This window comes from Anthonomus grandis, chromosome 6 (assembly GCF_022605725.1).
Source record: "Anthonomus grandis grandis chromosome 6, icAntGran1.3, whole genome shotgun sequence".
Lineage (NCBI taxonomy): Eukaryota > Metazoa > Arthropoda > Insecta > Coleoptera > Curculionidae > Anthonomus > Anthonomus grandis.
In genome coordinates, this window is record NC_065551.1 from 29,479,457 (window position 1) to 29,494,501 (window position 15,045).

The following is a 15,045-nucleotide window of genomic DNA, read 5'->3' on the forward strand; positions in this document are numbered from 1 at the left end:
GATAAGTACCTACCTTAAATATTTAGGTATTGCGACATTAACCTTATTTTGTAATATAAGGCTATATTACAAAATAAGTTTTCTCTAAAGCCAAAATTTAGTATCGTCAATTGGTCTTACTCTAATAAATATCTAAATTAACTGTCGAAGTAATTTATGAAACTTTATTTTTATGCAATATTTATGATTTAAAATAAGTTCTCTAAATAAAAAGGCTTTGCTCTAAGCCAACCGTCTTTTTTTATTTATTTTTACTTAAACGTTCCACAAAATTAACTTAAATTAAAGAGTTGCGCATGTTTTACTTTTTAACTTGCGTTAGATTTATTATTACACGTTAATACATTGAGTTTCGCTCAAGACCTTAGTTACCCGAACAGGTATAGGGCTTTAAAATCTTATATCTCCTTTATAATTTAATCGAAATTTTGTGCTTTAAAGAATGGATAATAAAAAATAAAGCCATAAATCCGATTATTGCAAAAGTAATTTCTTATACCTGTATACCTCCCTTATTTTATCAGTTTTTGCGGATCTCAATTCGACAACAAAATCGTGTACGGGTTAGCGATTATATCAAGAGCGTGAAAATCCACCCTTAGAAGTGACAAGCAGCCATCTTGTCGTATTCGTCAACGAAATTTGCACCATGTCAAAAACAGCTGATGACACAATCAAAACACGAATTACCAAGAAAGTATAATTGTATTTATTTTTTAATTAATGGAAAAATATGTCTCTAAATGACGATGACAACCAGTGGTATGTAAATCAATTTACCTTTCTACGCAAGTGTTCTAACATATTTTTTTTTCATCCGAATTTAGGGTCAGTGACTTGGAAAATGCTCTGCTGGAAGAGTGTTCAGCCACTGACATTTATTGTATTTGTAAAGGAAAACCTTTGCCAGAGTCTCTTAGACCTGAAGTTTGGCAGGTAATTTTATAACCGAATATTAAAATAGTTAAGAGCTAGCTGCATATCCATATGATGTGCAATAAGCAAGAAAGTACAAAGCCCGGAAGGTATGAATGACTGTCTGATGAGTAGTCCTTGCTGACCTTGTCGATTAGTCATGATATTAAGGATGGGCAAGGAGGACCTACCAATTTTTTTTTGTGTATTTTACAAATTATATAAATTCTGGACTGATTTCTTAAAAATGTTAAATCCTCCTTTACATGATGTTGGGCCCCTATAATTTCAGAGAGCATGCTAATGACACAGTAATTTGCTTGGTAATGTGAAATATAATTTTTGTTATCTCAAAAATTTTCAGGATTAACGTTTTTTTAAAGTAAAATTTATATTTGCACAATAAACATATTCAGTTCTTTTTTCTCTTAATAAGTTTTTTCTTATGTAAGAAAATCTTGCTACAATTCTTACAGAAATTGACTTTTTTAAGAAATTTGATATGAAACTCTTCTACCTCTAAACAGCTATTGCTAATATCAGGATACATTCTACATTCCAGTATTAAGATAAGCTAAAGCAATAACAATAAACTAGGACTAGAGACTACATAGAATACAACTAGCATAACACAACAAGAGGTACAGAAAATAACTGCTCTGAAAAAAAGAATATAATTAATTAACACCTCTTTATCTTTAACAGATTTTTGTAAATAATTTGTAAGGGAGCTGCTTCATTTTAAGTGGAAATTAATTAAAATTCTAAATTGATTTTGATCTGGTTTTTTATAAATTCGAAATTTATTCTTACATTTAAGGGATGTATGTTGGAGTTACTTATAGAGTTATAATTGTATTTTGTACTGCAACATTTTTGATTAATTGAATAATTAGACTGCTAGAGTTTTATTGTAAAAAATAATCTACAAATGAATGCCCCTCTACCCTCCCCCTCATCATTCCATTTATTTTCCATTGACTAAACATTGTTGGAAAGTTTTCTTTTGTAAGAGCATTTAACAGCTCCACTGATTTTCCATAGATTCGAAATGGGCTTCTTGCAAGGTAAATTAATATTTGGAAACAGGAAGAAGATCATAGAGAGATAAACTAGGCAAGTACAGTGGAACATCAATTTAAAATATGCAAGTCTTATAGCAAGTGATGTTTTTGTTAATTGAGGCCCTTCATCAAACCTCTCATACAAAACAGAGGTAAAATTTTTCTGGTAATTTATTTATCCTTGTTCACAAGTTCAGCTGAACAATCATTTTAACATTAATCACTATTTGCGGAGTTGAAGCAGAAACATGTCGATCTGGACGTTCATCATCTTAAGTGCTGTGTTGGTCTGCTGAAAAATGTTTATACTATTCAAAAATCTGCACACAAGATAGAGAATTCTGTCTATAGGTCTGTTTAAGTATGTTATGTCACTTACTTACACTTACCTAATTCTGCATACCTTAACCTTTGCCTACCAACATAGGATTCCTTAATGCATAAAGAAGCTCTTGTTAATAATTATAGACCTCATAGAGTTTAATACTGTTGATTATAATTTATACACTTGGTTAAATTATTGAAATTTTAAAATTTATGCAATAGAATCATAAGATAGCTATGTGAGTTATATCACAAAGTGTATGCTGCACCTTTATAACTTTATTTTGAGTTTTTTAAAGTTTGTAGACTTGATTGTCCTCCAAATTGTTATCAAATATTTATTATTTGATTGAATATATGAATTTAATACATTTTCCCTTAGATGTTAAAAAGCCTTAAATTTTGACTTATGAAAATGTTGTATACTTTTCAGTATTCTATTCTTTTCATTCAGTAGGAGCATTCTGCAAAATATTGTACTCTACATTTAATTATTAAAATTGTCTACCATTAACACTTAGTTACTTTTAATTATCTGGGAGAAGGTTATAATCACAATATTTATCACCTTTATAAAATTTCTGAACTTTAATTTCAGATATGTCTTGATGTGAGAGATAAGGAGAACCAACTGGAACATTTTAATGAGGTCTACGACTTACCCAACCAAGCCTTATTGAGGGAGGATTGCAAAAATTTTGTCTCCAATTTAGGAAACGATGAAGAAGACAAAATACAAGTCATATCTGACTTAGAGTCAATTATAACATATTATTGCAAAAGTAGAAACATCACATATTCAAGAAACAATGGCTGGATTGAGATACTTCTTCCCCTTCTCACTCTTAAAGTTCCCAAGTCTGTTACTTACAACCTTTTTGAGGCTATTCGCGATACTTTTGTACCCCAGATATCCGGGAAAGATGGAAATGCTTTTCATATTTTAAGGCTTTTACTATTGTATCACGATCCTGAATTATGTTCTTTTCTGGATACTAAAAGGATAACCCCAGAAGATTACTGTCTATCATGGTTCCAGTCATTATTTGCAGCTACATGTAGTTTGCCAGTGACAATAAACATGTGGGACTTTTATTTTCAGCAGTCGGATCCCTTTTTTATCTTTTTTCTTTCCCTTATAATGATTGTAAATGCTAGAGATAAAATTATAGCGATGAAAACTGAAAGCAGAGAAAAAATAATTAGCTGTTTGTCTAATATGCCTTGTGGACTTGAGACTGATGATGTGGTTGATTTTTCATCTTTGGCACAGTATTACGCCCTAAAGACTCCGGTATCATTCAGAAATGACTTTTTGTTGAGTAAGTACAGTGGTGAATTCTGTAGGATGTAACATGATAAAATATTTATTATCTTTACAGGTCGTAGTGATTCGGGTATATCTATGGCACAAGCTTTATGCCTTCCTGTGTCCGTTCATGAACTCGTCGAAAATATTGCTAAAGAGTCGACAAATAAAGTAGATACAGTCAGGTAAAAAGTATAAACTTATCTTAACTACAAAATATACTATTTTTCTGTTTGTAATATATTTTACTATTAAGGTACGTTTTATTTTAGATTCTTTTTAGTAGATTGCCGCCCAGTCGAACACTACAACGCTGGCCATTTACCTACAGCATTTCATTTGGACTGCAATTTAATGTTACAAGAGCCCAGTTCCTTCTTGACTGCCGTACAAGGCCTTTTAAGTGCCCAAAAGCAGGCATTAGCACATAATTCGGCAGCAGGTAAATTAGTAAATAGATTCGAAGGCCTTAAATGTTATTTTAATTTTTTTGATAAAGGTGGTGAACATCTTTGTTTTCTCGGAACCGGCCGGAGCGAAGAGGATCAGTACACGCACATGATCGTGTCCTCTTTCCTACAAAAGCATACCCAGTATGTTTCGCTATTATCGGGTGGTTACATCGCTTTGCACGATTATTTATCGGAGAATTTAAACTATTTACAAGACCATCATCCGCGGGAGTGTATTGTCTGTGCACCTACTTGCGCTAAGATTGAGAGTCAAGCTAGTCAGGCCACACAAATTAAATCCACACATTCAGGCGATATTTTTGGTAAGCTGTATATTATGACTATTATCAAGACATTTTTTGATATAAACTGTACGTACGTACGAGAAACAGATACTAAAATAAGATGATTGATTGGGTTTTTTGTTGTTCTAACTAAGAATGTAATATTAGACAAATAATTCTTTCTTTATGTCAGTAAAATCACAATAAAGCTAAGTAAGCTAAAAATCGCAATAAAGCTAAGGTAGCATTTAATTTCAACTAAATTCTCTTATTTGTCTGTGTTTGCATAATAAATTAAAAATATACTTTATAAATCTATATCCCTTTAACAAATAGAATATCAAATTCTTAATAAATGAATATAGAGTTTTTGATTTTATGTTTACATATTATGATTTTGTTAAAGTCTAATGGGTGTACAATGCACTTTGCTGGAATTAACGGAAAAATCAATTTATAGTCTTTAATATCCTTATAGGTATAGAAATAGGTTTTAATATGAGGTCTATAGATGTAAAATTACCGGTAATATTACGGTAATATTGGTAATTTATTAAAAAAACAGCTTTTTAACTAATACTAGTTTTTTAATTCAAAACTGTAAAAACATTAGGAAACACAAAAAAAACGAGTCAAAATGAACTACGAAATAGAGTGGATAATGGTAAATCATCCTCATCATCCCCAACGTCTTCATCTGATTCTTCTTTCTCCTTGGTTAATTCAGTCAAGTCTATAATTTCGAAACCGAGATCTTCTTTTTCAATTTCTTCCTCAGAATCCTCAGTAGCTTTTTCTCTTCTTGAATGATCTTCGTTTAGTAAATTATAATTATGGGCAAAATAGGTTAGTTTTCCGGCTCTTTCCACGGTAAGCCTGTTTCTTCTTTGCCGATGAATAAATCCATAAGTACTAAACGTTCTTTCGGTTACGGCTGTTGACGATGGTAAATTTAAAATGTCTACAGCCAATCTACTTATTTTAGAACTGGAGCAAATTCCTGCCCACCAAACATGCCCGGACATAGATTTTTCGCTGGAAATAACGAATTCCTTAGCAAAAAGATTACCACCTCTAATTTTGTACTGTGCAAGTGCTTCCATAATAAAACCTACTTCTGAAGAATATTTTGGATGACGCCTTGCAGTTTCATAGAAGAACTCCGTCGCAGCTAAATGTTCAGCTTCAGTTAAATTGTTGCGTACGGCACGATCGTCTTTCGTCCTTGCGCCTCGCGCCAGTAAAGCCAAGTAGAGCTGGGCGAATAGCGAATAAATGAGAGTATATGTATAGAGTGAAAAAAAACCCAACATTACCAATGTTACCGGTCTTGCAGTAATATTACCAAAATTACCGGTAATATTACCCTTTACATCACTAATGAGGTCTAAAAATTATAAATCCTGTTCTAGGGTAATTCTTGAATGAATTTAATCCTTACAGGTAAGTTTTTTTCAAAAACTGCTGTTTTCTATAAAAAGTTGCAAACAATAATAATATAATGGTAACATGCAACTCGCTTCCTTGACACGTTAAAAGTAATATTGCCTGGAAAATTTGTATTAATGTTTATTAATATTATTTTGTATTAAAAATTCTTCAAAATCATTGGTCTTGATAGTCGACTGAGGTTTATTATGACGGAATTGAATTCGGCTTATTAGATTCTAAGATTCACTAGTGTTATCACAATTTAACCTTTGCGGTTCAATGTATGGCCATTGTTTTAATGGTTAATGCATATGAAAAGTAGAATTCGAAAAAAAGTTCTTAGCTACACTTAATTTTTGGGATCAAATAGAATTTCTCATAGTCCTAAATATGATGCGTAGCTTAATATAGCCAACGGAAGAAAACTCCACTTTACCTGTGTATGCTTATGTTATAGAATGAGCATTAAAAAATTTGAAATTATGTATATGCATAGAAACACTGTAATTTATGTAGTTCTGGTTATATTTAAAATGTGTGTTAAACGATGCAATTTTCTTAATTGTACTGCCTTCATGACCCATAGTCTGACCGTCTGAAAAGATAATGCCTTTTATTATTTCCCGTAAATACTTTTTTTTTCTTGTTCTTATTTGCGAAAAATCTATATTTGAATTAATACATGATGTAATAACTTATTTTTTTAGGCTTTTTATATCATATCGTCCTAGTTATATGCCACATTCAGGAATCCTCTCCTTAAGCTACAAAATGCTATATTTCATTGCAAATATCTGAAAATTTCAGCAGTGTTTTAAATAGCAATGTTAAAATGGGTTATTTTTCAATATCTATTTTTGTCTTGCATATTTGTTGACCTTCTCGTGCTCTGGATTTTTGCCAAATCGATTTTATTCACATTTAGCGAAGATTTTTTAATTAACATCTAGGTGGGGTCTTTTGTTAATTTCACTTCACATGGATTTATGTATTATTCAGAATATACGCTGTATAGATTTTTTTAACTTATAATAATGGTTCAACATTTAGGAATTCTGTTGCCATAAATATGTTACTGCTTCAAAGCTTTAGAAAAAACCTCGTTAGTTTAAAAAACTATTCCTGGATAATCCTTATATTCAATTTTCCAATAGCTCCTTAAATTTAGATTACGAAACTTACAAACGGCGATTTGTTTAACCTCTAAGGGTCAAAAGATTTAATTTCCAATATAAACAATTACAAAACATGAGGGTATGATGTAAGGAAAGTTAAGAAATAGGAATGCTTATACAAACCTAATTATATAGAGACTTACAAAATTACTTAAAAGACACTATGTCTCCAAATATAGATACCTAAACGATACCTATAATAAAAATAATAATAATAATTTATTTAGCAGATACTGCTAAAAATACCCAATGCACAATGGTATTTTAAAAATACTATGTATGCATTTCTTATCTATCCAAATTAATTAAAAAAAAAACAATTTTCAAGAAAACAATATATAAATAAAAGTGATTCAAATTAACAATAAAATAGAATTAAATTAAATTAGTGAAAAAAACAGTATGAAGAAGAAACAGTACTATATATATATCATACTAACCAAGTGACGTTATTATCGAATATACAGTCGTGTATTTTACGTTTAATTTTGTTATAGGGTTTATTTCTGAGATTTTTGTTAGGGTATATGTTAAAGTTTTTTTAACATTTAGTCTGTGTGGCCTTTGGAATAATTACATTTTTATTTAAGGCTTGCCTAGTGTTCTGATTGTGAAATATGAAATACGCAGAACCCTAACCACGGCTTTCAAGTGAATTTGATTTCCTTACGATAATTTAGCTTCTCTAAATATACCTGGCAGATAATTCCTAATAAAATATTGCTAACAAAAATGTACTACATTAACATAGGATAAATAAAAACTTAAAGCAAATTACCTTTTAGAAATGCTCCTAGGAAAAAGCATACCTCATGGAAGAACTAATTAATTCACTGATCAATCAATCAATTGATGAAGGAATCGGTATTATACTGTAAATAGAATTTGTTAAAATCTTGCATTATTTCTTTATCTGTTCTGTTATCTTCGAAAGACTGCAAGAGCTCTAATTTCTTAAAAATTTAATTAATTTGTAAAACTGAGTTAGTGCTTTGTCTTTCTTATTGGGCTAAACAGTTAGTTCTTCTTCTTAAGTAGTTTATTTTAATTTAAAACTTATTCAAACGTTTAAAATTAATTAACGAATACTTCTAGAACAAAGCATTCTTCGGAAACACTGTGGTTAGAAAGGGCAATTTACCATTACTTGAGTTAGGATTTACCTATCTGGATAGAGTTTAGATCCCTTTGAATAATAAGTCAACATTTTTAGGCAAAATATCTGCAGCAATGAAATCGAAATCAGCCGAGGTAACAGGCAAACTGATCGAATACATCGTAAACCCAAATAACAGTCCTGTACAGGAAAGGCATGTGAACAGCAACGATAAGTTAGGCAAAAGGTATAGAGATATCGCACCAGTATTTAGTATTGACGATGACCACGACAATGTGGCCAGTATTGAGGTAAGAATTCTAATTTGAGGTTTAGTAATCAAAGTTGTTAACTGCATTTTTCCATATTATTAAAACTTCCGCGACTAAATTCACATTTTAGTATATATAAGCGTGAGGTACCGCCAAGTGTATATCAATTACAACCACAATACATTAAATATCTTTAAGAAGGTATAAAATAATTGTAAAATTAAAATAAAATGCTATAATAAAAAACACACTCATATTATTTGATTATCAGTCTCAAATAACTTCTTTACACTAAAGGTCTATACCCAAATCCTTAATTTTTACGGATAATCTATTGTTGAAACAAACAGTAGATTATACATATTAATCCTTAGGGGATTTTAAGAAGAAAACTTTAAATAAAGCTATGTCTTAAACCCCTTTAAGCTACACATTTTTTCATGCAGATTTTTTTAAGTTTAACCAGTGGCGCCCTTAACTTTAAGCTACACATCACGTCCGTAAAGGAACTTAGACTAACTATTTTTTTTAAATATTTTGTACGTCACTGCTTTTCCGTAAAATAAAAACTATTTTTATAATCCCCTTTCATTTTAGGGCAAATTTGATTTTTTGTCTTTTTTTCGTCCGACTTGCGATTACCGCGGAAAAGAAATAAAAAAAATTGATGCATGGTCAATTACTATTGAATTAAAAGAACAATATGTGAACAAAAATTAAAATAGTTTAGATTAGCTGTTGAAAGTGGCCACTACAACACTCTGTAGTTTTTTTAACAGTCTGTAGCTCAATAGTTTAGAACATAGCTTTATTTGAGCATTTCTTCTTAAAAACACCCTTAAGGATCAGCACCTTATTTTATATACAAACGAATCTTTCAGAAATTTACCTCTATACTAAGGTACAGTTAAGGTTTATTTATTTACCTATTTCTTCTAAATTCTACAAACATACTAGTATGTCCGTTTACAAAATAACTTAATGTATGAAATTAATAATATGAAAATTAACCTTGTTATTTCAGTTATATATTTAATAATGGTTTTTTCAAAACCTCTTAAAAAAAAGAATTGTTATTATTATAGGAAGTAGAAAAGGACAGCGGCCACGAACTAGTCCAAATAAACGCCTACCTAAAAAAACCGGAAATAATCCAACATTTTCCTTGCCAAGAAGTGAGAATGAGTGGTTCGATGTTCAAAAGTCATCTTATGGTTACAGACAACGAATTAATTGTACTTAGAGAAATGGCCGGTAAAAAAGGAATGGCCGAGGTCATAGTAAAACGTCCTCTGTCAGCTATTGTAAAAATCACCGCAAGAAAAAGACATCCGGAGTTGATAACGTTTAAATATGGCGTGTCCGAGGGTGAAAATTTAAAAATCTCCGATATGGATAAGTTTTTGATACCGCAAGCGGATTTAGCTACGAAGGTTATTTCTGATCAGATTTTAAAGCAGTTAAAAGGGAAATAGGCGTGTTTTATATCTAGATTCTTTGTAGGCTGTATTTATTTCGAAAAGTATTTCTATTTTAAGGTTCTTTTACCATTAGGGAAATAAAGGTACCTTTAAGCTATTGCGGGCTTTACTTTAGCATCTGGAGAAACGTTCAATGAGATATATTATTGAAAGGCAAAAGATCATAAGCGCTATAATATAGTTATAGCAACTTTACTAGAGCAATTTACAATTTGATTTTAGAAAAATATCACAATATTTCTAGCAGCCATTTTAAAGAAATGTGTGAAGCATTTGGAACGATTGTCGACATTTTCTTTAGAATATGGTAGATATTTATTTATTTAAATTTAGATTTTTATATTTTGGTTGGTAATAGAGAAAATGGCAAACCATTTAAATAAAGGGCTATATTCTTAATATTTATATTATTGAGGTGTTTTATAGAAATTAATAGCAACTAATCTGTTAAAGATTTTTGCCGTTTATACCAATAAAAGTAATTAACTTCAAGGTAGTTTCAAACACCATAAAAACGTTAAAACACTTATGCATGTGAATTTATTTTTCTGAAGTAAAATACAACAAGCTCCAAGTTTTATATCTTTAAGTTAGGTAACGAGATTTGAAAATAGCTTTCTTAGACTACTTATTCTCGTATTTAAAATGCCAACGTTTCAACGCAATTTGACATCATCAACATTGCTAAAACATACATGTTAAGAAAGACAGGCAAATTATAGAACTTTTATAATTCAGTTATAACACAAGTTTGTTTAAAACGATAGAATTATATATGAAGGGTACAGGGAAAAAACCAGATATGTCATTTCTTCTCACATTAGAGTAAGTATTATGACTATGGTTTTTTGGTTTAGAAAAACTAAATACGGCTTTATTGCAAAAAAATCTGCATCACTCAGGGTTTTGCAGGAACAAAAGCAGCAATGTCACCTGAAACCGACAAAAACCAGCTGCTTTTATTTTTGAAATAAAAAAGATTTAATTTTTTGGAATTTTTAATGTTTATTTATCAACATATTATTATAAAAATGTCACGGCTTTTGGATTGCAAAATCTCAAGAGGCTCATTAGGTCGTTAAACTTAGCCTTTGGAATTGGTAATGGACCTGTACAAAAATTACAAAAATTAATACATTTCATTTTTATTTAAAACTTTCTTATAACTTACTATCGTATACCGGAACGGGCAGCAAAAATTCTCCGCATCTTAAAGCTGAATTTCGGTCAAAGCCTTTTCGTATTAATCCAGACAAAACTGGTCCATTATATGTTGAACGGTAGTAGGTAAGGCAGCTATGATCAGATGATGCCACTATTTCCTTCAAAATCTGGATTTTAAATGGGCATTTTTGTAAATAAATTGTGTCTAAAAATGATTTCCAATCCAGTATCATATTTTGTGACACACTCACTACAACAAACGGCGATGGTTTGGAGCGGGAATGCTTAATGACTTCGAACTCTTCCGGGACCTCAAAGGGGCTCTTTAAATCCCACAATCCTACATTTTTGTCACATTCCAAATAGGAGTGTCCTCTTATAGGGAATGTGATTTTTATTTCATTCAGATTATGAATTTTGTTGTTTACTGCAAAATGAATAAATCGAAAAATGGTAGTTTCTATTTTGTCCTCCGGCAGTCACAGAAGATTTGCAGTTCTTCAACATCGTCGTCTAAATAATTATTGATAAAGTGGAGAAGAAAAGATGCAACTTCGTTTGATTCTTTTTTAGCCTCTCCTTCATGATAGGTATAAAAAATAGATTGACCCGAAGAGAGGACATGTACATTAAAGGCGTACATAGACAATTGGCGTTTTAATACAGGTCGTTAGTGGCAATTTTAGGAATTAAAATATTTTTTGCAAAATCAATGCAGATGGCTTCCTTTTTGTTGCTTTTTTTGCAGCTTTTTTGGCTTGCCTTTTCCTTGACTAAAACGCCTCAGCCTTTCTTTTATGCAACTCGTTCATAACGGTTAATTCTATAATTTCATCAGTAACAGTCAAACTTTTAAACTTAATTTGAAATTCATCACACGTTGCACACGTGTCACTAGGGTATCCAAAAGCAATATTGAATTCTTTATTAAACATTGTTCTGTACGTTTCATACGAGACTTTAGCATTTAGATGCTTTTCCTTAAAGAGGTTAAACATTTTTGATTGTAAGTTCTTCTGGTAAATAGGTCTTTTTTGTATCTTTTAGATTATAGTGGCTCTGACGACCCTTAAAGCTTTTGATGTGGTCACATACCAAACCTTTTGTCAAGTCGTCCTTTCTATGAGTTGCACTATGCTTTCCACGTCTGTCCTTAGGAGCTGCACCACTTCGTTTGAGGCTTTCTTTTATATAATTTAATTTATTTTTTGTAATCCCATGAATGGAACAAAAAGCTTTGCCACACACCAATATCACGCAATATCACCATCGCGAACTCGAACCGAATACGCATAACTTGCATCATGGAAACTGGCAGTATTCTCGTTTTGACGAGGTCTTCTATGCTGGACAGGTATGACTGTAATTAAACCAGCTAAATAATAATTTTGCTCATCGTGCTCAGAGCATTAAAATGTCTCAATATTTCTGCTCTTTGCGCCTCATTAAGTACCTCAAAGCACTTTAATCTTGAGCCATCTTGAAATCCAGCTTCATGAGTGGATAACTTCAACATTTTAGAGGCCTCTGACATCCGACCTATTAACCATAATGGTTTATTATTAATCACACAGACAAACAAGAAGTCACACTTTTGCAGTTACAATAATACTGGCACGTTTTTTAAAAATGAATATTGCATCAGCCGGTTTGTTTACATGACATCGCTGGTTTTTTCCCTGGGCGTTTGGACTAAGCTGGTTTTTATTCGGTACGCTATATTTTAGATACTAATTTATGCAAGACTACGGTGGTTGTTTCCCGGTTTTAGTACTCTAAAATAAGCGTCTTCATTCGAAGAATTCAATGGCGCCTCTACCGAGATTTTCAATAAAAAGTGACATATCTGGTTTTTTCCCTGCACCCTTCATATAATGAAATGTTTGAATATACATATGCTTTACAATAAACAACAAGTAATTTATGATATGATTTATGTAAAATATTAATCTAAAAACTAATTAAAAGTTGGCTGCAATCAAAAGTTAAATAATTTAAAAACATGTAACATATGTTAATAATCCAAGGGTGCTATAATTTGCCTTTGTTAGGTTTGTTTCCCAGCAAAAATGAAAAATGAATTGTCAATTGTTGCCTAAACATGTTAGTTAAAAGAAAAAAAAATTAGGTAATCTTTTACTCAAAGGATAAATCGTAAGCGTAGTTCTTTAGACAATTCATATAAAGCAAAAAATGCATGTGGAAAATGCAGACATATATTGAAGTCTCTCTTCTCATTAACTCTCTCTTTACACACCAGATTTGAAACACAAGAAAATGGATTAATTTAATGGAGTGATCCTACTTATTGAAATATAAAGACTGACACTTCTATATAAGTATACATTCATATTGTATTGAACTATAAATGTTAGGACATAACCCATTTTGACTATAACTGGAAATTTTATTAGAACCTAGCTAACGTTATGCCCTTTTGTCTTTTTGCCATCGATATGTTAAACTAAAAAAAAATATTTTTGGTTCAGATGCTAAATATATGCCATTTGGTACAACATTAAAAATAACTTTGTCTTTATATTATTATATTGGATAAACATTTTATTGTAAAAAGTCTTTATAATTAAAATTTTATAGCTAAAGAAATACGAAACTTTTGAGATTGAGTTTCTTTACTTGAAAATTAGAAATATTTTTATATAGGTAATAATAAATGTAGTATTCATATAAGTTTTTATTTCCATCACTTCAAACAATCTATTTTATTGCCTAGCTAATTTTATTTTGATGCTTTTTACTCCAAAGAAACAATAAAAGTAATTAGATGATATAATAAAAACTTGTATTAATATAATTTAAATTTTTTAATAAACGTCATTAATTTGTGTAAAATAAGAGTAGATCATAAAAAGAGTGGTGGTTAAGAATGATATTTAATACTTTCATCCTTACATGTGAATGATTCTCGCTTCTACAAAAAAAAACTTCGGTATTTATATCGGTCATGGTAAATAAAATTATATATCAGGGACATTGGTCTCTAACGTACAATTTAATATCTATTTAGAAGATATTCGTTAAAAATCTAACCTTTATGTCTCGAAATATCAGTAAATATCTTTTTTCACACAGAGAATTTGCCTTTTTTGACTTACTGTAATCACGGTTCACTCAAGAATGGTCACAGATTAATTTAATACCTTGTTATATTTTAGGCGAATTAATGGCGTAACATGCTTAGTTATACCCTTTTTTGTAATATTTTACAAATCACTTCTCATGTATTAATCATAGAAAGATTTTTTTGAAAAAATAAATAAAAGCTTACACTTTTGGCTAACATATGATGGAGGCAAGTACATTAAATTTATCGAAGATATTCCTTAATAATAAGTAGATTATATGTCAAAATATTAAAAATGAGAAGCGCGTAAGTACATATTATTTAGTATAGGTAATTGCCAAATGAAACATCACCGTAACTTGAACCTAAAAAGAACCTGATGAAACTCCATAAATTCTAATGTTCAGTGTTCATTCATGTAGGTATAAAAATACGCATTTAAAAACACACACAATAAAAAATGTTTGTAGATAAAATTAAAATAATTTAATTAAATAAAAATCAGTTATATTTCACATATTCACTCTTTATATGAACTCATAATTTCTTAAAATTGATGACGTCTAGCTACGTTTATATAAAAAATTGCTATATTTATTATGTGTTTCATAAAATCATTTATTTTTTGCTGTAGTAATTTTAGTAGAGTACATAGATATATATGACTTGTTAATAAAATATGTTTATAGATTAGTTTTTTATTTAAAAACCTTCCCTTTCATTATGCTTATTTCATTGAAGAATAATTGCATTGTTAATATCATTTATATTATTGCTATTTAAACGGTATAAACAATTTCATTAAACTTGGTTTTTATAACCTATGCTATTTACTTACCTACCATACTTATCACCATTGCTGAAAGATTTGGAAAGTAAATTCTTGGAATTTTATATTCTGTTTCTTCTTCTAGGTAACTTTCATACTTTTACTACAAATTATTTATTAAAAATAGTGCAAAATCATAACGTACTGGACCACGCAAATTTACC

At 30.4% G+C, this 15,045-nt stretch overlaps 1 protein-coding gene across 1 annotated transcript; it reads left to right on the forward strand.

Annotated features, from left to right (window-relative positions):
- Nucleotides 1-637: 637 nt before the first annotated feature.
- On the forward strand, nt 638-14,740 carry LOC126737204 (TBC1 domain family member 23). Its single transcript, XM_050441981.1, has 8 exons — nt 638-762; nt 828-936; nt 2,902-3,625; nt 3,686-3,797; nt 3,885-4,054; nt 4,112-4,387; nt 8,168-8,361; nt 9,408-14,740. Exons 1-8 carry the CDS (start codon nt 734-736, stop codon nt 9,795-9,797), a joined length of 2,004 nt encoding a protein of 667 aa, XP_050297938.1. The 5' UTR covers nt 638-733; the 3' UTR covers nt 9,798-14,740.
- Nucleotides 14,741-15,045: the final 305 nt, after the last annotated feature.